The sequence below is a fragment of the Manis pentadactyla genome, chromosome 14 (assembly GCF_030020395.1).
Source record: "Manis pentadactyla isolate mManPen7 chromosome 14, mManPen7.hap1, whole genome shotgun sequence".
Classification (NCBI taxonomy): domain Eukaryota; kingdom Metazoa; phylum Chordata; class Mammalia; order Pholidota; family Manidae; genus Manis; species Manis pentadactyla.
This window is the reverse complement of record NC_080032.1, coordinates 29,066,361-29,089,491: the sequence shown is the minus strand read 5'-3', so window position 1 is coordinate 29,089,491 and position 23,131 is coordinate 29,066,361. Positions and strand designations below refer to the sequence as shown.

The window sequence follows — 23,131 nt, the reverse complement described above, 5'->3', positions numbered from 1 at the left end:
TCCTGTAGAACGCTCCACATGCTGGATTTGGCCGATTGCTTCTGCTTCTAATTTTTTCCTCCATCCTCCACGTTTCCTATAAATGATTGGTGAGACGCCTGGGCCAGATCAGGTTAGGGTTCAAATTCCTTTGGCGAGAACCTATCACAGGCGGCGCTGGTACTTCTGCTTCTAAGATTGGCGGGTCCAGATCACGACAAGGTTCCCACCAACCTTTCACCTCTTTGTTTTTAGTGTCTTGATAATGATCTCCTGGATCCATCATGTCATTAAGGGACGCAAAATGATTTTCTAATTCTCTCCCTTCCTCCTCATTTACTAGCTTGACTTAATTAAAGGGAACTTCACCTCCTCTTCTGTTCTGTGGCGCTAAAATACGCTGCGTTCAGGAAGGGCAGGAGGGATGCTTAATGCTTTCCCTTTTTAAACATTGGAATGAATGAATGAGCGGTGCCCTTGCCGTGGCCAGTGGTGGCCAATCATCGGGTGGCCAACCGTTGACGATTCAGAGGTGTATGTATCATTTATTCCCATCCGTTGCAGTCATTATCTTGGCTGAGGCCGCTGCAAGTTTTACAGGCATGGTTTGCTTTTCACAAAAAAAGTTAAATACAAAAATGATTTTTAAAAAAAGGTTGAAACCCCCAACCAGCTCAGGGAGGTACCCGGTTGAGCGGCCAGGAGGCCAGGCCACCCCAGTCCGGGCAGCCCCAGCGGGGGGTGGCCGGCCGGCATCCGGGGGCGGGGCGAGGCGTAGGCAGGGCCGTCGCGCCTCTGCGCGAGGGGCGGGGCAGGTGGCTCTGCGACAGCGCGGCGGCAGGCAGAGGCGCGCGTCCCCGCGAGCGGCCCCAGCCCTGCGGACCCCGCATCCCGCTAGCCAGCATGGGCGCGCGCGCCTCTGGCGGACCCCGGGCCCGGGCCGGGCTCCTGGTGCTACTGTTGCTCTGGCTGCTCGCGCCGGGAGCGCGGGGCGCGCGGGGCCGCGGCGGCACCGAGAAGAACAGCTACCGCCGCACCGCCAACACCTTCTCGCAGAGCGTCAGCAGCCTGTTCGGCGACGACAACGTGCGAGCCGCTCAGAAGGTGGGCGCCGGGCTCGCGTCCGCGGTCACCTTGCCCTCCGCCGCGCACCTTGGCGCCTGGGGCGGTCTTGGGCCGTGCGCGGCCTCCGGGGCCGCAGGCCGGCGAGGAGAGGGGGCCCGGCCTGCGCCCCGGGGCCTGCCACCCGCCCGTCTGCCCGTCCACCGGACCAGGGGCGGGCTGGATGCTAGTCCCGGCGTGAGGCCGGGCCGTCCCGCCGCGGGCGCCCTCTACTCCGCATGGCACTTCTCCTTGGACCTTGTCCGCGAGCGCGGTGCTGCCCGGGCCCTCGCGGCTGCGCTGACGCGGCCGCGCCTCTCATTCATTCTTGGGCGCGTCTGAATGGGCGCCCACTGTGAGCCATGCAGCCCCGGCCCGCCCGCCTGCGCGCGCCGCCCTCCCGGCCACCCCACATTGCCGCCAGCCTCTCATGCGCCCCTCTTCCCTGGAGCTCCGCGAGCCCTCCGCCTTCTGCTTCCAAGATATTTAGGCTTTTTGGGGGTTTTGTGTTTTTGAACTTTACAAGAAAGTAAAGGGGGTACTGCAGGCTACTCCTTTGCTTTGGCAACCTGTCCCGGCAGTCGTCCTGAGCTCCTACTGTGTGCCTCCCCTTTCCCTTGGGGAGCTTTGTTTACCTTGGAGCTATTTGGGAGCCTGCAGCCTTTGGGAATGGTGTCGATCACTCGGGAGGTGCGCAGGAGTTTGGCCCTCTGGAGCTGGGGGCGGGCACAGGCACCACGGGGGGCCACGAGAAAGGGGTAGTTACATGTGATAATGCGGTTCCTTGAGTACAGCCCTTGCTGTTCCTTGTGTTAATTCCCTTGCTTTGCGCTAGCTCTGGGTTTTTGAAACGGTAGAAGTTTGGATTCAAGTTACGACTCTACCACTTACAAGCTAGCTGCCTTTGGGCAAGCGGTTTTACTTCTTTGAGCCGCAGTTTCTTTTTCCTTTAAAAGAAGGCAATAATGATGTCCTCTTCATTGTGAGATTGTAACTATGAATCATTGGTATTTCGGTGACCCCAGAGGAAGGACTGAATGTGTCAGCTACTGTTGTTAGTTACATCCTGGCCAAGGTGTAAATCAACAGTGCTTAGCTCTGCTGGAAAGTCTTTCAGGGTTAAAAAAAAGTTTTCTGGTGCTTGAGATGGAGGAGGAAAAAAAGAACTTTAAAATGCAAATCAGATTGGCTGGATATTCTTATTGGATCGAATGAAAAGTTAATTTTTAGGAAAACCGTAATTTCTGACCACCCTCTCCTGTGGGTGTGCAGACCTATAGGAGGTTGTGGGTTTTGGAGGGAGAGATCTCTGTAGGTGGCCAAGAAGGGAGAAAGCATGACCCAACAGCTGTGTGCAAAAAGGCTGCCATCCAGCCTGCTAGGTATAAAGGGTGTGAACAGGTGAATCTGCACTTCCCTCATGCCACAGTGCCTGAGTGATTTGAAGACAGGAATAATTTGTTCTAGAGCATGAAGACTGTGCAAGGTAAACACACAAGCAACCCATGTCTCAGATGATGGTCCTAGGTGAGAATCTAAGGTCCATGGACATGAAATACAAAATAGATATATAAGGGCTTAACCTCTGGGTTGGTATCAAGACAGCTGTATTTTGGCAAAGAATCTGAGAACTTCAAGGTTAGAACTTTCTGGCGTACAACAGAATTTGTGCCTTCAATAGAGATGATAAGACAAACTTGTTGTTTGGTTAAAATGTGCTTTTATAGAGTAACTCAATCCTTAGAACAACCCTGTGAGGTAGGTACTGTTAATGACTCAATTTTACAGATGGGGAAGATGAGGCACAGAATGGTGATGGGATGGGCTTCAGGTCAGAATGAGTGACAGAGCCAGACTTGAGTCTACACTGGTACCCTCGCTGGTCTTCTTTCCTCATACACCTTCCTGGCTCCCCAGTCAGGGCACCATCTATAATGAGGCTGACTTGACATTTCCTGCGATTGTAGCCCAGGCCCAGTGTAGCCCAGATGGGCCAGACATGGGGGAGATTGTTTTATTAATTTTAATTAAATGAAAACTGGCTCTGCTAGCAACTGTAGTTTTCACCACGCCTGGGTTTACTAATCGGAGCCAGACGGGCATGGTGGATTGTGAAGTTTGAGGGTATTTAAAAGAACACCCCACATTCTAACCCAGAGCTTTTCTAAAATAAACCCACGCCTTCTGGTTTGGAGTGCAGGCCTTGCTGTTCAATGGACATAGGTTCGAATCCCAGCTCTGCTTCTCGCTAGCTCTGTGACCTTAGGCCAGTTGCTTGACCTCTCTGTTTCCTTTGTGCAGAGGACATTTGTTGGAGGGTTGAATGGGATTAGTTGGTTTGTACAATACCAGGCACTGAATAAGCCAGTTAGTAAATGGCAGAAGATATGTATATGATGAAGGGATTTGTCTGGTAGGAGAGTAAGATACTCATTCATTTAAAAATTATTGAGCAACTTGTACATGAGTGTTCATAGCAGCACTTTTCCCATTAGCCCATAAGTGGAAACAACCCAAATGTCTATCAGACCATAGATGGATTAAAAAATGTGATCTATGCAGTGGAATATTATCGGCTATAAAAAGGAATGAAGTACTGACACATGCTACATGGATGAACTGAAAAAAAAATGAAAGATGCCAGATACAAAAGGCCACATGTTTTATAATTCTCTTGATATGAAATGTCCAGAATAGGCATATCCATAGAGACAGAAAGCAGACTGGTGATGGTGGCGAGGGTCCAGAGGCAAGGGGGAAATGGGGAGTGACTGCTTAATGGGTGTGAGGTTTCTTTTGGGGGGGATGACAGTGTTTTGGAACTAGATAGTGATGGTTGCACAGCATTGTGACTGTGGTTATTGCCACTGCATTATACCTTTTAAAGTGGTTAAAATGGGTAATTTTATGTTACCTGTTTTTTACAATTTTTAAAGATTCTTAAACACCTACTACATGGAGCACAAGCCAGACAAAATACCCCTTCTTGAGGAGCTTTCATGCAACAGCCAATAAACAAGTAAAAAATAAATAAAACAAGATTATTTCAGAATGATAAGAGCTGGGAAAGAATGAAAACAGGATGATGTAATAATCATGGTGGATAACCTTTGTTTAAGCTTAGTATGTGTCTGACACTGTTCTAAGAGAGAGTTTCTGTTATCATCATCTCTATTTTACAGGTGAGGAAAGTGAGGTACAGAAAGGTTGAATCTCTTGCCCACAGTTCAGCTAATCAGTGGAAGAGAGCTGGGAGCACCTCTCCGGAATTGGAAATAACTAAAATAGAGAGGCAGAGAGGGGGACGGGGGCTGAATGAGAAGGAGGTGGAGGGACAAAGGGACAGCATGAGCAAAGGCCCTGAAGTGGAAACGGGCTTGGTGTGTGTGAGGACCAGAGAGGGTGGGTGCATGGCTGCAACAGAGTGAGCCAGAGACAGAGGAAGACACATAGGACCTAGGGTTTAACAGACTTGATGATGATGCAAGAGGGGCTTTGCAGAGGGCCAAGAGAAAGGGGTCCAGGTGTCCTACCTGGAGGAGGAAGAGTTGGGGCACCAGCAGTGGAGGAAGGGGCACAAGTCAGGTGGGGAAGATGTGTTGATAGGAAAGGAAAGGCTGTTATAAGGTTGGGGCAAGTTGAGTCTGGATCTTGGGAAGTACAGAGAAAAAGATAGCTGGTCCAACGCTGGCCTCAGTCTACTGCTAAACTGAGCGTTCCTTGGCTTTTGTGGTTTAGTTATTTTTTTTTTAAGGAAGCTTAACATTTATAGGGCTTTAAAAATAAGTAAGGTCATAGTTGCATGCAATACAATTTCAAATAGTTCAAAAGTTAAAAAAAATAATAAATTTGCCTCTCACTTATGACCCTATCTTCCATTTTCCTTTCCAGAAGCAGTCAGATGCTCTGAGCGTACATAGGCATAGAGATACATGATCCTGCCCTTTGTTGGTTTGTTTCTTTTTCACTATGCATACTTTCTGCACCTTCTTCTGCTTTTATTTTAGTTAATAAATTTTGGAGGTCAGACCCTATCAGTACTTAAAAGCTTTGCTTCTTATTTTTTGGAGGGCTGCGAAAAGCAAATTGTTAGAGGGATATACCATAATTTTAACACAGCTCTAACGGTCAACATTTTGTTAGTTTCCTGTCTTTTGTAATTCCAAACCTGGCTGTAGAAAAGGTCTTTCTATATAGATTTTTCTGGGTTCACATAGATAAGTTCATCTGCAAATTGTTAGAAATGGAATCGCTGAATCAAAGGGTCTGTTCACTTTAAGTTGAAATATAATTGGTGTACTTTTCTGAATGACAAGTAGAGGGCATAATGAATTCTCACACACCAAACACACCCATGTCACCAGCATGCAGCTCTAGAAATGGATTGTTCCAGCTCTCCTCGCCCCAAGATAACCACTCTCCTGACTGCTGACCACATAGATTAGTTTTATGAGCTTGTGTCCTCTGTGCACAGTTCCATATATATTTTTAATGTTGGGAGAAATTACAGAATTGTTTTCCAAAGACTTAATACCAGTTTCCACTCCCAACTTTTCCATCAAAGGGCTTTTCCATCAAAGTGTGTCATCAAACGTTTTGGGTTTATTATATTTGAGATACATGGTCTTTTTGTGTATTCAGGATCCATTGGCCTTTCCTTTTCTGTCACCTGTTTTCTTTGCCATTTTTCTTCTGAGCTGTTGGTCTTTTTTTTTTTTTTAAGGCACTTTTTTTTTGTTGTTTGCAAGAAACTCTCGTGAGCAAAATAACTTAGACATTTTCCAGTCTTTTTCTCCCCAACAACATTTTAAGGTGGAATTGACACTGTACTTCAACAGACTGCCCATATATAAAATGGGATAAAAAAATACAAATGTGTACAAGTTGATGAATTTTGACATATGTATATACACCCATGAGAACATCTCCACAATCAAAATAATGTTTCTGATAACTTTTTACTTTGAAGATTTCCAAAGTACAGAAAAGTTGAAAGAATAGACTTAGGAACAGCTATAACCTCCTCACCTCGTTTACTCATTGCTCACATTTTCCTCCAAACTTGTTTTTCTCTTTTTTTCTACAGACCCCACACACACGCACACACACACATTTTTCCTCAGCTGAACCATTTAAAAGTGACTCCCTCAAGGAACTTAAATTGAGTACAGTAATAATTTGTAATATACAGCTCATACGTTTCCATCCTAGCTTTTAAAAAAAAATCCAATACCCAATCAAGGATGGTTCATTGTATTTGGTTTTCATGTCTCCTTAATGTCTCCTTTAGTCTGTTAAAATCCCCTCACTTTTTTGGGGGTATGGGTAGCTTTTATGACATTGACATTTTTGAGGACTACACACCAATTGTCTTTTTTTTATAATAGGTTTATTGAGCTGTAATTTGGATACCATACATTTCATTCATTGAGAGTCTGGTGGTTTTTCATACATTCGGACGGTTGTACAACCATCACCGCCATCAATTTTAGAATATTTTCATCACCCCAAAAAGACACCTGTGCCCATTAGCAATCACTCTCCCTCTCCCATCCCTAGACATCCCCTAATGTGCTTTCTGTCTCTCTAGATTTAATTATTCTGGACATTTCATATCAATGGAGTCACACAATATGACTGGCTTCTTACACATAATGTTTTCAAGGTTCCTCCATGTGTCTGGGCTTCCCTCCTTTTCATAGCCCAATAATATTCTACTGTGTAGAAAAACCACATTTTATTATCCATGTATCAGTTGATGGACATTTGGGTTGTTACCACTTTTTGGTTACTATAAATAATGCTGCTACAAATGTTCATGTACAGGTTTTTTTTTTAATTTTTATTTTGGTATCATTAATCTACACTTACATGAGGAACATTATGTTTACTAGACTTCCCCCCATCACCAAGTTCCCCCCATACTCCATTGCAGTCATTGTCCATCAGCATAGTAAGATGTTGTAGAATCACTACTTGTCTTCTCTGTGTTGTACAGCCCTCCCCGTGCCCCGCCCACATTATACATGCTAATCATAAGGCCCCCTTTCTTCCTGCCCCCCGCCCCCGGCCTTATCCCTCTCTTTCCATCTATCCTTCCCAGTCCCTTTCCCTTTGGTAACTGTTAGTCCATTCTTGGGTTCTGTGAGTCTGCTGCTGTTTTGCTCCTTCAGTTTTTTCTTTGTTCTTATACTCCACAGATTAGTGAAATCATTTGGTATTTGTCTTTCTCCACTTGGCTTATTTCACTGAGCATAATACCCTCTAGCTCCATCCATGTTGTTGCAAATGGTAGGATTTGTTTTCTTCTTATGGCTGAATAATATTCCATTGTGTATATGTACCACATCTTCTTTATCCATTCATCTACTGATGGACACTTAGGTTGCTTCCATTTCTTGGCTATTGTGAATAGTGCTGCGATAAACATAGGGGTGCATCTGTCTTTTTCAAACTGCTGCATTCTTAGGGTAAATTCCTAGGAGTGGAATTCCTGGGTCAAATGGTATTTCTATTTTGAGCTTTTTGAGGAATCTCCATATTGCTTTCCACAATGGTTGAACTGATTTACATTCCCATCAGCGGGGTAGGAGGGTTCCCCTTTCTCCACAACCTCACCAACATTTGTTGTTGTTTGTCTTTTGGATGGTGGTGATCCTTACTGTTGTGAGGTGATATCTCATTGTGGTTTTAATTTGCATTTCTCTGATGACTAGCAATGTGAAGCATCTTTTCATGTGTCTGTTGGCCATCTGAATTTCTTCTTTGGAGAACTGTCTGTTCAGCAACTCTGCCCATTTTTTAATTGGATTATTTGCCTTTGTTTGTTGAGGTGCATGAGCTCTTTACATATTTTGGATGTCAAGCCTTTACTGGATTTGTCATTTATGAATATATTCTTCCATACTGTAGGATGCCTTTTTGTTCTATTGGTGGTGTCCTTTGCTGTACAGAAGGTTTTCAGCTTGATGTAGTCCCATTTGTTCATTTTTGCTTTTGTTTCCCTTGCCCGGGGAGATATGTTCATGAAGAAGTTGTTCGTGTTTATGTCCATGAGATTTTTGCCTATGTTTTTTTCTAAGAGTATTATGGTTTCATGACTTACATTCACCATGTACAAGTTTTTATGTGAACATGTTCTCAGCATTTTAGAGTATAAACCTAAGAATGAAATTGCTGGGGCCTATGGTCAGCCTAACATTTCAAGGAACAACTGTGCCAATGTCCCATTTTATGTGCCCATCAGCAGTGTATGAGGATTCCAGGTTTTCCACATCCTTGTCAACACTTGTTATTTTCTGACTTTTATCACGGCCATCCTGGTGGGGCTGAACTGGTATCTCACTGTGGGTTTGGCAGACCTTTGTCGTTTGAAATGCGTGTTGTCTGTTGTTTTTTCAATTGAGGACATACATTTCTGGCAAGAATTCTGCATAAGGGGTCTTGTGTGCTGGCATGGCAGCTGTCAGGGTATCTGCCCTAGGGGTGCCTTTTCCCCTTGTAATTCATATATGATCTGTATGTTTGTTCCAGCATTTTTAGTTTATGTAGGCTTTGCATTTTGGTATGTTCCTTACATGCCTGGGCGACCTCTTAACTGCAGAAACCCCATGCCTTCTCTGATTTGCTCATCAAAACATTTGCCCTTACAGCCTGATTTTCCCTGGAGCCAGCTTGCATGTCAGGTGGTGACGGGGGTGAGGAGAGATTGGGATGCAGGAACCCTCTGGACTTGGGTGTCCAGGCCTTGCTCCAGCAAGAGGAGGAGGATGAGATCCTTAGCTTGAGTGATTTTGTCCTCTTCCATGGGAAGGCCACAGGCCTCCTAAATTTGTTCACCTGAATCTCCTTTGTTTTAACTTTTCATTAGGAAAATTGTCCAACAGACAAAGGGAGAAAGAATGGCACAATGAACCCGGCACCCAGCACCCAGTGCCTCCATGTATCAATTTTCTGCCACATTTGTTATATTTATACTGTCGTCAGAAAAATTCTCTAAGCCTGGAGTAATATATTAAAACAAATCCAAGACATATTTGTTCACCTTAGAAGACTTTCATCTACATTTTAACAAATAAAAGTTTGTAAAGATCATCATCAGCACAATACCATCATCATGCCTCAGCTCTTTAAGAAGAAAGCCAAGTCATTTTCCAGCATCCCCAACCGACTCCGATGTCTTTTTACACAACTGCTTTGTTTATAGTGGGATCCAAAGTTTTCACTTGCATCTTACTGCTGCGTCCTTTAAGTCTCTCAATTTCTTAGTAACTTTTTTTGCTTTCAGAACAGTTTTAGACTTACAGAAAAATTAAGAAGATAGTACAGAGGCCCAATTTCCCATTATTAACAGCTGACTTCATGTAGCACATTTGTTACATTAATGTACCAGTAGTAGTAGAGTACAGGTAAAAATAGCCCACCCTTTGTTTTGATGTCCTTGGTTTTTATTGTCCTTTTTCTGTCCCAGGATCCCATCCAGGACATCACATTGCATTTAGTTGTGTGACAAGCTGTGACAGTTTCTCCCTTTCCTTGTTTTTGGTGACCTGGACAGTTTTCAGGAGTCCTGGTCAGGGATTGTGTAGGATGCCCCTCAATTGGGACAGGTCTGATGTTCTCATGACTAGACTGTGGTCATGGGTGTTGGGAGGAAGGCCACAGGGGCCAAGTGCCATTGTCCTCACACCATGTCAAGGGCACATACTTTTAGCATGATTTAAGTTGCTTTTACTTTTCATGGCTGGTCCTCTCTCTTCCACTGTTTTTTGTTCTGGTGCCCGTTTATGGGGTAGACAAGCCAGGCACTTGTCCCATCACCATCTCCATGCCTGCATCTGGCTGATACGTCCTCATGGTGGCATTTCCCCTGCTGCACCAAAATCCAAGCATCAGGTTTGGATTTTCTGTGAACTGCTTCAGGCTCTGGGCCTCGTTGTAACCCCTGTATTGGTCTGCCAGGGTTGCCGTAACAGAGTACCACAGACTGGGTGGCTTAAACAACAGAAATTTACTAGAGATCTGAGCTCAGCGTGTTGGCAGGGTTAGTTTCCTCTGAGGCCTCTCTCCTTGGCAGGTAGATGCTGTCTCCTTCCTGTGTCCTCATGTGGCCTCTCTCCTGTGTGTCTGTGTCCTGATCTCTTCTTCTTAGAAGGACACAAGCCCTATTGGATTAGGGCCCATCCTAGTGACTTCATTTTACCTGTCCCCTTCATTTACCTTCATTTACTTTAAAAACCCTGTCCCTAAGTCACATCTTGGGATTCTGAGGGTTAGGGCTTCAACAGAGGAGTTTGGAGGAACACAGATCACACCCCATTAAGGCTGCTGTGTCTTCACACAGGTGAAGTGGGCTAAGGTGTCATGTTGGAGCTGTATCCAGAGTGAGCAGTGCCAGCCCAGAGGGCAGAGAGCAAGTTTCCCACTTGCTTTCAGTGTGGGCCTTGTGTGGGCAGGTGGCCACTCGGTTTGGAGCCAGGGCCAGGGCTCTGTCCTTGCTGGGAACGTCAGGTCGCCACCCAACCATTCTTGCCTCTGGCAGAAACAGCCAGACCCCATTCTAGGGCAGTTGGTGCTATTTTAAAGGTCTGAAATCGTCTCATAAAGCCTTGGTACAGAGCCCTTCCTTATTCTTCCATTTGAACGAATTATACAAATTGCTATTCATTGATGAATGTGTATAACTTGTGTACTTTAGAGAAGTATGGCAGGATAAACCAAATGTGGTATCTGTAACATGGAATACATTTGGCAATAAAAACAAGTGAACCACGGGTTTGTGCTACAACACAGATGCACCCTGAAAATGTTACTGGGAGTGAAAGAGGCCAGGCACAGAAGGTCACGTATTGTATGGTTCCATTTGTGTGGAAGGTCCAGGAAAGGCAAATCCATAAAGACAGAAAGGAGATTAGCAGTTGCCTAGGTTGGGGGAGGAGGGAATGGGGGTGACTGCTAAGGGTACGAGGTTTCTTTTAGGGCAACAGAAATGTGCTAAAATTAGATTATGGTGATGGTTGCACAACTTTGAATTTTCTAAAACCACTCACTGAACTGTATGTACATTTTAAAGACATGAACCTAATGCTATGTAAGTGCTATGTCAATAAAGCTCCTAAAAATTATAACTAAACCAGTACTAATGTGCCTTCTACCTGGGTGAAGATAACTGCCTCCCAAATTCCCCACCCACCCCTGTCCTCACCAAAGAGGGGCAGCCGCCTTCCCTTCTCTCTGACTGTATGCTTCCTTATGACTTTCTCATAGTCTTTTTTTTTTTTTAGGATATTTTTACACTTCCACTTTTTATATAGCTTTATTGAAGTATAATTCACATAACCATGGAGTTCATCCATTTAAAGTATACAAATCAGTGACTGTTCATAGTCACAGAATTGTGCAACCATCACCACAGTGTTAGGACATTTCATCAGCTCAAAAAGAAATCCTGGACCTATTAGCTATCAACTCCCCCATGCCCCCAGCCCCTGGCAACTTCTGATCTACTTTCTGTCTCTATGGATTCACCTGTTCTGGACATTTATATAAGTGGAATCATACACTGCATGTCTTTTGTGTCTGGCTTCTTTTCCTTAGCATCACGTTCTCAAGGTCCATTGATGTGGAAGCATGCATCCTTTTTTAAGGCCAAATAATATCCCATTGTTTGGACAGCCCAGGCTTTGTTCATCTGTACATCAGTTGATGGCCTCGTAGTCTTTAAATAAAATCCCCTTAGAGCAATTACCTAAGGCCAAAAGAATGTTGTCCTTCTAGGACATATTGGGGTCAGTGCTCTGTCAGAATATTGGATGTCCATAGGCATTTTGACCATTTACTGATGCTCAAAACAAATGAAAGCATTCACACGAATATCCCATTTAATGCTCCAGTAACCAGATGGGTAAGTACTATTATTGGCATATGTTAGCTGGAGCCCTGGTATGTGTATATATATAAAATATACCCATGGCTAACTAATGAGTAGTAGGTAGCAGAGTTGGGATTTGAACCCAGGCAGTTAAACTCCCAACTGGTGCACTCTCAGCCACACCATGGTGCTGGTGCACACATTGGGTTCCTCTGCTCTCCTGGTCACTGGTTCAACCCTGCTGCTCCTTCTCCTCCATCCTGGAGGAGCGATCTGACCGGAACATCCAGTTTGAAAAACTGCAGCCAGTACACTTCAAGGCATTTTGAGCCAGAGGGCACGTGTGCAGGGTTCTGCAGTGCTCCCATTTGCTCTAATAGCACAGGCTGGAACAACCTAGGTGTCCATCAGCAGGGGATTGGTTAGGCAGCTGCAAGTGTGCTGTTAACAGGAGGGTGGCAGCTCTGTATGGTATGAGGCCAAGTAATCCCCAAGACAGACTATTAAATGAGAATCACTACAGTACCATGCACATAGGCTGCCCTGTGAAAAAAGCCTCTGTCTATGCCATTATTCACCCAGCACATCTCAGAGAGGCCATGCATGTGAGTGGTAATGATGGTGCCTCTGGAAGGGGATTTGGGTTTCAGGGAGTAAGCTGAGAGGCTTACTTTTCACTGATTTCCATTTGGAACTTTGAGTTTTATACTGTGTATTCAGAATATCACTTATTCAAAAAAATCAGGGGAAGTGAGGCTGCACCTCACATAAATGTTACTTTGGCCCAGTGGTCTCCAAAACCACCTGGGACCTAATGAAGCCCTCCGAGGTGCGAGGTCCTTGGGGTTGGATAGGTCAGGGGTCTCCAGTGTCCCACATGCCTGGGATCCGGGTGTGGTTCACATGTGAGAACCACAGTTCTCCACCTTCAGGCTTGCCCCTTGTATCAGCAGAATCAGGGTGGGGGCAGAAGCTCTCACTGTTTATCTGGGAAACAGGCAGGAAAGCAGACACCTTGACAAGACAGCGAGCAGGAAGGCACCAGGGGAAACCGGAGTGGATGAAGCAGCTTTAGTGCACAGTGTGCAGGCTCTAAAAGGAAGGTTTGAACAAATTTTGCTGGGTTCTTAGCCTGCCTAGCTCAAATCAGTCCCCAAGGACTAAGGCCACACCTGGTGAGGTCTTCCACGTGGGCTGGCTGTGTTTTCCCGCTCAAGTGTAAAGACAGCTTGGCTGCACTAGGAAGGAGGGCATGCTGGCCATGCCAAGAGTGACCGTTCTTTTATTTCTGCAGTTCTTGACCAGGCTGACCGAGAGGTTCGTGCTCGGCGTGGATATGTTTGTGGAAACAGTGTGGAAAGTTTGGATGGAGCTCTTGGATGTTCTTGGACTTGACGGTAGGTGTGTGCGGGGATCTTTCATTTGAGGTGCTGTTTATTCTGGTGGTTCTCAACTGGTGGAAACAGTACCCACAGTGGCTGGTCCATGAAATGCTTTGGAAGGGACATGAGGATACAAGTGAACATTTTTTACTATAATAGTTGTGCATATAAGCTGCCCATCAAAGCTGAGATTCACAGAGGCTATTTAGGATGTGGTGCAAGCAGGTAGTGCCGACTTGTTGGAGCCTCTGGGTTGTTTGGATCTCTAACAAACGGGTGCAGCTGCTTAGGCAGAAAGGGCTTAACACAGAGGATGAAGCGCCTGCAGCATTGTCAGAAGGGCTGGAGGAGCCATGTGTGACCCCGAGAACGCTGCCAAACCAGCTGGCCAGGGAAGCTGCCACCCTGCTCCAGGAATCAGGAGGCTGCTGCTGGAACCATGGAATTCAAGGACGCAGCCCTGGTCCAGGCTGCTGCCTCTCTCTAGGAAGTCTGCAGTAGCATGTGTCCAGATCCCTAGGCCACCCACCCCCAGGGGTGGTGAATACTGGGGACACTCCCAGGACTCAGCAGTAGTCACACTCATAGCTATGATTTATGACAGGGAAGGGACACGGAACACGGTCAGCAAAGGGGAGAGGCCCGTGGGGTGCAATGTGGGGACCAGGCTCGGCTTGCAGAGCCCCCTCCCAGGGGAGTCACACAGGACAGGTTAACTCCCCAGCCACAGGTCATGGCAACACGTGTGAAGTATCAGCTGCCAGGAAGCCAGTCAGAGACTCAGTGCCCAGGATGTTCCTGGGACTTTCACATAGGTACCCTCTGCCTGTACCTGCCAAAAGCCAGACCCCTTGAAGGAAGACAGGGGCCCAGCACAAGCCAAATGCACAAAGAGTCCGGGCCAGCGAACCCCTCCTATCCGGGAACAGAGGTGTTCTCTCCACACCAGCAATTAACTCAGTTCTCCATGCACACGGACTAGGAGTTCACAGATTGAACTCAGTTTTGACACTCTGGAGGTAACGGTCAGATCTCACAGGTTGAGGGCTCAAGACTGCCCCCTAGAAGCCAATTGCAAGTCCAGATTGCCATCTATGCTCTGACCTGGTAGCTATAGATTGGAGGTTCTCACCACCCCCTCCCTGGGTTCCATTAATTTGCAAGAGTGGCTTATAACTCAGAAATCCACTTTACTTACCAGTTTACTTACCATATGGAAGAGATGCAGAGGACAAGGTATGGGGAAAGGGCCAGAGCTTCCCACACCTCTGGGAGCTCTCTGAATCCTGACCCAGTCCTTTTGTTTTTTTATGGAGTCTCCATTATATAGGTGTGATTGATTAAATCATTGACTATTGGCAATTGATTCAGCCTCCAGCCCCTCCCCTCCCTGGAGGCCAGTGGATGGAACCAAAAGTTCCAACCCTCCAATCTCCTGGTTGGTGCCCTTGGCGACCAGCCCCTGTCCTTAGGATCTTTCCAAAGTCACCTCATTAACAAAGGGGCTAGTTATGAATTGCCAAGACACCTTAATCTGTGTCATTACGTAGGAAATTCCAGGGGCTTTAAGGGGCTCTATGTCAGAAACGAATGAAGACCAAATATGTATTTCTTATTATAAGTCACAATATGACCCTCCAGAAATTCAAGTGCCCAGATATCAGCCAAGGGTCCCTTGCCGGCAGGCCTTTAGAGAGAGCAGCCCCAGGCCCACCATCAGCTTTCTTATATCCCTCTTCACTGGGTTTCCTCTTGGCCCCTGTGGTCCCTTCTCAGATCAGCCAGAGTGATTTTTTTTTTAACTACTTTTTTTATTTCATAGTAATTAAAAAAAAAAAAAGTAAGTTGGATCAAGTCACTCTGCTTAAACTGTGCAAAACTGCACAGTGACTTTCTGTTGCTCTTGGAGTCCACACAGGTTCATCCTCCCTCCCCTCCATCCTCTTCTTGGACATGCCTGGCCTCTCCTGCCTTCTAGACCCAGCCTTGAACCATGGAGTACAACCCTTGAGAGGTCTTAGGCCAGGTCGGGGTACCTCACTGCTCAGGCAAAGAATCGTAGCAGCAGTGTGGCCATTTGAGAGGATGCTATGCAGCCCGCAGCCTCCCTGGGGCTGTTGAGGTCCCCTTCTGGGACTCAGGCTGAGTTAATGCATAATCCAGATACAGCAATTGCATGCAATCCCGCTCGGAATCCATATTCACCACCTGTACAGCTTGTTAAACTCTGGCAGTTTAAACAAACCTGATTGCAAGAGATTGCATGCAGCTTGGAATGAAGAGCTACAGAGTAGAGACAGCCTTCTAATTACATGGGAGTGGATCAGAGTTGTTTCGCAGCCGAACCCTGAGGCCCTAAATGCTCACATTCAGGATGAGCGCAGCTAGCACATGGCATGGTTTTTCCTTCTTTTATGATGTATAAGTTTCAAAGCATCCAAAGGCCTTTGGAATTTGTGTCTTATGCTTAGGAGATTGAGTGTGCAAAAGGCCTTATAGGAAACTATATTTCAAAGTTGGATATTCTGGTACAAAACATTTCCGTGAGCAAGATCCTCTAACTTCGTTCTGAAGAATTTTTCAGGGCTCTGGTTAAATTGACACTCCTTAGCATGGAGTGGTCCAGGCGAAATAGAACACCAGCCACACATGTGATCTTAACCATTCTAGTTGGCACATTAAAAAAATAAAGAGAAACTGGTGAAATTAATTTTAATGAAGTATTTTAGTTAATAGATGAAAAATATTGTCATCTCAACTTATAATCAATATGAAAAATTATTAACAAGGTGTCTTACATATTGGGGATATGAAGTCTTCAAAATCTGGTCTGTATTTGACACAGCACATGTCAGTTCAGATGAGCCACATTTCAAGTGCTCAGTGGCCATGCATGGCCAGTGGCTACAGTAACAGACAGCATGGCTTTAACCCACTCTAGGTCTGCTGGCCTAAGACACTCTTCTGGGAAACAAAGCACTTGTCCGGGAGTTGAAAGGGTGGATTTAAAGCTTCCACCTTCATCAAGCTGTGTACTTTCCCTGAAAACTGTAGGTCACTTCCATCACTTTGGGGGGAATATGAATTCTGCTACGGTGATGCATCAGGATAATACAGGGCACGGGTGACTCTGGAACCCAGGCACCCTGTGTTGGAATCCCATCTCTTCCCTGGTCTCGCTGTGGGACCTGGGGCAAGTCATGCTGTGTCTGAGTCCCCATGTGGAAAATGCTATGCAGCTTCTCAGCACACTGGGAGGATTAAATGATATACATGCCAAGCAGTCAGAACAGTGCCTGGACCATGGTGAACACCTAGAAAAAACTTGATGGCTTATGAAGGGGCTCTGCTCCAAAAGTAAGTCATCATGCAGTTCTGGGACCCTCCTGATTTCACTTCTCCATGCTGAGGGCCAATCGGGTACAGCTATGCCCAGAGCCAGCTTTCCCCTGGTTCTGGATTGGTGGAAGACCCCAACCCAGCGTGACTGGTGACCTCATAAGAAGGGGAAATCTGGACCCAGTGGCACATGGGTAGGAGGCTGTGTGAAGATGAGCAGAGATCAGGGTGATGCTTCTACGAGCCAAGGAATGCCAGATGGCCAGCAAACCACCACATCCAGAGGGCAGGCCCGGAGCAGATTCTCCCTCAAAGCCTGAGAAGGAACCAGCCCTGCTGACACCTTGATGTCAGACTTCTAATCTCTAGAGCTGTGAGAGAAGACATTTCTGTTGTTTAAGCCACTTGGCTTGTGGTACTTGATTGTGGCAGCCACAGGAGACCAACACAGCACCCACTGGCTATGAGGCAGGGCATCCCGAGTTGCTCATGTTCTGTTTAGGGCTTTTAGGGCCTCTGGGGGGGCAAGGTTGCTTCTTATTACCCCACCTTGACTGAAGTTTTACCAAAGTAGTTGATTCGGGGGGTACAGGTTAGCATTGTCAGCTCCTGCCCAGGATGGCTCCTGGGGGGGTCCTTGTACCTGCTGATCACCTGTCTTAACCCCTTGATAACATCATAGTACCTGGGATGTGGCTTTGGAGGTATAATCCAGTCCAAGAGAAATGGTTCTCAAACTGTGCTCTGAGGAACCTTGAGACTCTTAGGGGAACTGTGAGGTCCTCCTCTTCTAGCAACCTGTCTGTGTGAGACCAGGTGTCAGCCTGTGCTTCAACAATTTTTTATATCAATTACATGTTGATAATATTTTGAATATATTGAGTTAAATACCTTAACATTAATTTTACCTGTTCCTTTTTGTCTTTTTTAATGTGGCTACTAGAACAGTTAAAATTATGTATGTGGCCTGCATTTGTGACTGGCATCCTATTTCTATTATATTCAAAAATAGTTTTGAGGGTCCAGTTCTTTCCTAATGAGCCAGATATTAAAGAGATTTGCAAAAGTGCAAAGCAATGCCCTGTTCTATGTTTTTTTTGTTTGTTTGGGAAACAGTTATTCTTCATGAGAAATATATTATTTGTGTTAACCTTAATGTGTTCACTGATATTTTTAAATGATTTCAAAATAACGATGCTTAAAAATTAACTTATACCTTCCATTTCATTTTGCTATGAACCTAAAATTCCTCTGAAAAGTCATCTACTTAAAAAAGAAAAAGTTTAAGAGAAATTAGCCTGGAATGTATGTTAAAGTCCAAAATCACAGTGAAACCTTTTTCAAAGTTAAGAATTTATTAAAAATGAATTTCTATTATGGTAAATATAGATAGAACCCATATAAATAAAAGTCCTGAGACCACAAGGTTTCGTTTACTCTCATCTTCTGCCGGGATTAAGTGTGAGTCAAAACCACATATAGGCAGAATGTTCCCAGTGCCTCTGGCACCTGGCTTCCAGGAGTCCCGGGCAACCCCATGCCTTCATCCCTGGAGAAGGTTGCTGTTTTGCAAGGTTGGACCCCAGATGAAAGTGTCCCCTTGGGTGCAACAATCTGATCACTTTTGGTGGATGTAGGGAGGGTGGGAGGCAGTCACACTGTTGATGCATTTGGAGACTTGAAAAGCCCAGATTCACGTCTTCCATCTCATGTGCGATCTGCGTCTACGCTTACCCACTGCAGATGGTCTTAGCCCCCTTCAGTCCACGCCCCTCCCTTCCCCCTCCTGCAGAGTTGATTGTGCATCAGCCAGCAGGTCTCAAAGTGAGACCCTCAGGTCAGCAGCAGTGTCCTCTGGAACTTGTAAGAGGTGCGGGTTCCCGGGCCTCCACAGACCTAGGGAATCAGACGCCCTTGGGGTGGCATCCACTGCCTTGCTCACAAGCCTTCCGGGGGATTTGGAGGCACACCCTCAAGTTTGAGAACTGCTGGTGTAAGTTAAATGCTCTTAGTATAGAACTCCCCTTGAATACAACAGACCACACCATGAGGAAACAAGCAATTCCAGAATGTAGGACCTTCTGCCGGAAAAGGAGTGTGAAGAAACTAGCCTTCAGAAAATCGGAATATCCTGTGTCATAGGAATTTTCAAGATTACAGAAGACCAACACAACCAATTGCAGTGCATTAACCATGACTGGGTCCTGGCTGGGGTGGGTAGGAGATGGCGACAGATAGATATATATTCCTGAATAACCAGGGGTGTTTGATATTATGGAATATAATATTCTTAGGTATGGCCAAAGTGTCCTGGTTTGGAAGAGGATGTTATTTTTATTCTTAAAAGAGGAAAGGCATCAGAACTGGAAAGGAAGAAGTAAAACTGTTATATTTTCAGATTACATGACTTTATATATAGAAAATCCTAAAGATGCCACCAAAAATCCATTAGATCTAATCAGTGAATTCAGGAAAGCTGCAGGGTACAAAATTAACAAACAAAAATCAGTAAGGTTTCTATGGATACACTAAGACACATAACAAATTATCTGAAAAAGAAATGATCCTATATATAATAGCATTGAAGACAGTAAAATACTTAGGAAATAACTTAACCAAGGAAGTGAAAGATCTTCACTCTCAGGGCTACAGGGCATTGATGAAAGAAATCTAAGAAGACACCAATGGAAAAGTATCCTGTGTTTATAGGTGGGAAGAATTAATAGTTAAAATGTCCATACTACCCAAAGCTGTCTATAGATTCAGTGCAATCCCTATCAAAATTCCAATGGCAATTTTTACAGAAGTAGATAAAATAGTCCTAAAATGTATATGCACCACAGAAGACCTCAAATGGCCAAAGGAATCCTGAGAAAAAAGAACAAAATAGGAGATATCACACTGTCTGATTTCAAGCCATATTACAAAGCTATCATAGTTAAAACAGTGTAATAGTGGCATAAAAACAGACCAATGGAACAGAATTGAGAACCCAGAAATAAACCCATGCATATATGGTCAACTAACATTTGACAAGGGATCCAAGAATACTCAATGGAGGATAGTGTCTTCGATGAATGGTGCTGGGAAAGTTGGATATTCACACGTAAAAGAATGAAATGAGACCCCATATGACACCATGTACAAAAATTAACTTGAAATGGATTGGAGATTTAAATGTAAGATTGGAAACCATAAAACTCCTTGAAGGAAACTCTGGTGATAAGTTCATTGACATCAGTTTTGGTGATGATATTTTGGGTTTGACCCCAAAAGCAGAAATAAACAAGTGGGAGTACATCAAACCAGAAAGCTGCACAGCAAAGGACACCATCAACAAAATGAACAGAACCTACAGAATGGGGAAATATATTTGCAAACCATATATATGTTAGGTTATGTATATACATATCTCCAAGATATATGAAGAACTCATATAATTCTATAGCAAAAAAAGCAATCAATTATAAAGTGGGCAGAGGGCCTGAACATTTTTCCAAAGAATATATATGAATAGCCAAGAGGTATACAAAAAGGTGCTCCACATCACTAATCATTAGGGAAATGCAAATCAAAACCACTATGAGATAGCACCTCATGCCTATAAGAATGACCATTATCAAAAAGACAGGAGATGTGGAGAAAAGGGAATCCTTGTGCACTGTTGGTGGGAATATAAATTGGTTCAGCCATTACAGCAACCAGTATAGAGGGTCCTCAAAAAAATCTAATCAGAGAACTACCATGTGATTCAGTAGTCCCACTTCTGGGAATAAACCTGAAAAAATGAAAACAGTATGCTGAGGAGATACCCACACCCCCATGTTCACTGCAGCATTATTTACAAAAGCCAAGACATGGCAACAGCTTAAGTGTCCATAGATGGATGAATGGACAAAGAAGTGGTGTGTGTGTGTGTGTGTGTATACACACATACACACAATGGAATATTATTCAGCCATAAAAAATGAGTAAACCCTGTCATTTGTGGCAGCATGGATAGACCTTGAGGGCATTATGCTAAGTGAATTAAGCCAGACAAAGACAAATACCCTATGATCTCACTTATACGTAGAGTCTAAAAACAAAAACAAGAAAACTCATAGAAAAAGAGATGAGATTTGTGTTTACCAGAGGCTAGGATGAAGGATAAATAAGCAATGGGGATGTAATGTCCAACACAAGGACTATAGTTAACACTGCCATGTGGTATATTTGAGTTATTAAGAGAGTAATAGATCCTAAGAGTTCTCAATACAAGGAAAAAAATACCCCCCGCCCCGTTTTATATCTCTGTGAGATGATAGATGTTAACTAAGTTTATGGTCATCATTTTACAATATATGTAAGTCAAGTCATGCTGTATACCTTGAACTTATACAGTGCTGTATGTCAATTTTATCTAAATAAAACTGGAAAAATATGCATGCTGAAGTACAATATCTTTCAGATGATTTGTTAAAGTATGTGACTAGAGAGATGAAGCAAAATATGGCAACATGTTAATTGTTTAACCTAGGTGGTTTCAATAGGAGTATTTATTTTACTGTTTTTTAACTTTTCTGTTTGAAAATTTCCTTAAGTTGGGCACACAGAAGATGGAACACTTCCATTTCACTCCATGCTTAAGATGGAACTTCATGTGTGTGCACTTCATGATTAGGTTTGGCTGTAAAAGACCCAAAATAACAGCAGCTTAAGCAAGATGGAGGCTTATTGCTTTTATATGAAAGTTTACAGGTAGGTGGTTAGGCAGGTAGGTGGCCTTGCAGCACATTGTCCTCAGGACCAAGGCACCTTCCATATTATTGGCGGCCCCATACGTGACTTCTATTCCCTCATGGCCCAAGACTGCTGTTCCCACTACAGCCATTGTATCCACATTCCAACAGGCAGAAGAGGACAAGGTAAAGGGCACATTCTCACTATTTTTAGGAAAAAACCCTTTAAGCTACCACAGAACATTTTTGCTTTTCTCTCCTTGACCAAAGCTTAGTCATGTAGCTGTAAGGGAGTCTGGAAGGTGCCTTTAACCTGGGCAGCCATGGACCCAGACTAAAATTGTCCATTTGTTGTTCTGAAAAACAGGAAGGAAGGAAATTGAAGGACAGTTTGCAGGCCTTGTCCTGCCACAAGAGATGTTTTAAACTCAGGATATGGCAGGCAATCTTAAAGGACTGCCCTGACTTCTCCCAGGGCTTTCTGTGAAGGTTAATGAGGCAGCTGACTTTAGTTCCCTGGGTTGTTGCAAAGACCCAGCAAGTGAGCTGAGCTGCCCTACTGCCAGCTTGTAGAGAAACCCCTGAGTTCCAGTAACCAGCCACTGTCCCTCTTTTTTGTTCTGCAGTCTCAAACCTGTCCCAGTATTTCAGTCCAGCCTCCGTGGCCAGTAGCCCAGTCCGTGCCCTCCTGCTCGTCGGCGTTGTCCTCCTGGCCTACTGGTTCTTGTCTCTGACCCTGGGCTTCACCTTCAGCATCCTGCACGTGGTGTTCGGCCGCTTCTTCTGGGTTGCTCGGGTCGTCCTGTTTTCCATGTCCTGCGTGTACATCCTGCACAAGTACGAGGGGGAGCCAGAGAATGCCGTCCTACCCCTCTGCTTCGTGGTGGCCATCTACTTCATGACCGGGCCCATGGGCTTTTACTGGCGCAGCAATCCCAGCAGCCCCAGCGTGGAGGAGAAGCTGGAACACCTGGAGAACCAGGTCAGACTGCTGAACATCCGTCTCAACAGAGTGCTAGAGAGTCTGGACCGCTCCAACGGCAAGTGACAATCAGCCAGCCGGCCGGGTCCCCTCATACCAGCGCCCTCTCTCAGAAAACAAAAGAGAAGAAGAAAAAAAAAAACACCAAACCCTAAACAATCTTAATAAACGTTCCTGAGCAAGAGAGTGGTGTTTTGTGAGGGTATTTCCGGCCACCGGTCAACTCTAAGGACTCATTCCGAGAGGAATGACGAGATCATTTATGTAGAACTACCCACGAAGTGTCATTAGTGGAAATAATATTTTTTAAACAAAGGATATAACCATATTAGCTGTACAGTATGAGAAGTTTGTGCACAGAGCATAAAGTTAATTTTTTCAAGCGTTTAAATACATCTTTTGTAAGGTTTTTTAATAAAGGCAGATCGAGTTGAGTTTATTAAAACTTTACATGGAGGGGAAGAAACCTGACATTTTAGAAACGTTTCGATGCAGGTGGTTTTTTTCGCAGCATTGGGATTGGTGGGTGAGGTCTGTGCGTATTATTTTCATGTTCCAAAACTGTGAGCTTCATTTTATGTTATTTTTGGCTGATGTTGACTTAGTGAATGAATATTGTCACCTCTGAATGTGGATGGTTGGGCTCAAGGATATAACTAAATGTCCTAGAGACCCCAACCAAGCCCCCATCAGTTATGTTTCTAAATGAAGAATCATTATTTGTAGAAAACCTCAGATGTTTTTTCCCTTCTATACT

At 44.7% G+C, this 23,131-nt stretch overlaps 1 protein-coding gene across 1 annotated transcript; it reads left to right on the top strand.

The window, feature by feature from the left end:
- Nucleotides 1-784: 784 nt before the first annotated feature.
- Nucleotides 785-22,560, top strand: BRI3BP (BRI3 binding protein). Its single transcript, XM_036921801.2, has 3 exons — nucleotides 785-1,083; nucleotides 13,245-13,347; nucleotides 22,019-22,560. The coding sequence occupies exons 1-3, from the start codon at nucleotides 883-885 to the stop codon at nucleotides 22,438-22,440; spliced, it is 726 nt and encodes a 241-aa protein (XP_036777696.2). The 5' UTR covers nucleotides 785-882; the 3' UTR covers nucleotides 22,441-22,560.
- Nucleotides 22,561-23,131: the final 571 nt, after the last annotated feature.

Excerpts from the sequence above, each read along its gene's own strand:
- BRI3BP (XM_036921801.2), top strand. The coding sequence starts at position 883 with ATGGGCGCGCGCGCCTCTGGCGGACCCCGGGCCCGGGCCGGGCTCCTG. Across the intron at positions 1,084-13,244 it reads ACGTGCGAGCCGCTCAGAAG|TTCTTGACCAGGCTGACCGA; the intron begins GTGGGCGCCGGG and ends TTATTTCTGCAG. Across the intron at positions 13,348-22,018 it reads GGATGTTCTTGGACTTGACG|TCTCAAACCTGTCCCAGTAT; the intron begins GTAGGTGTGTGC and ends TTTGTTCTGCAG.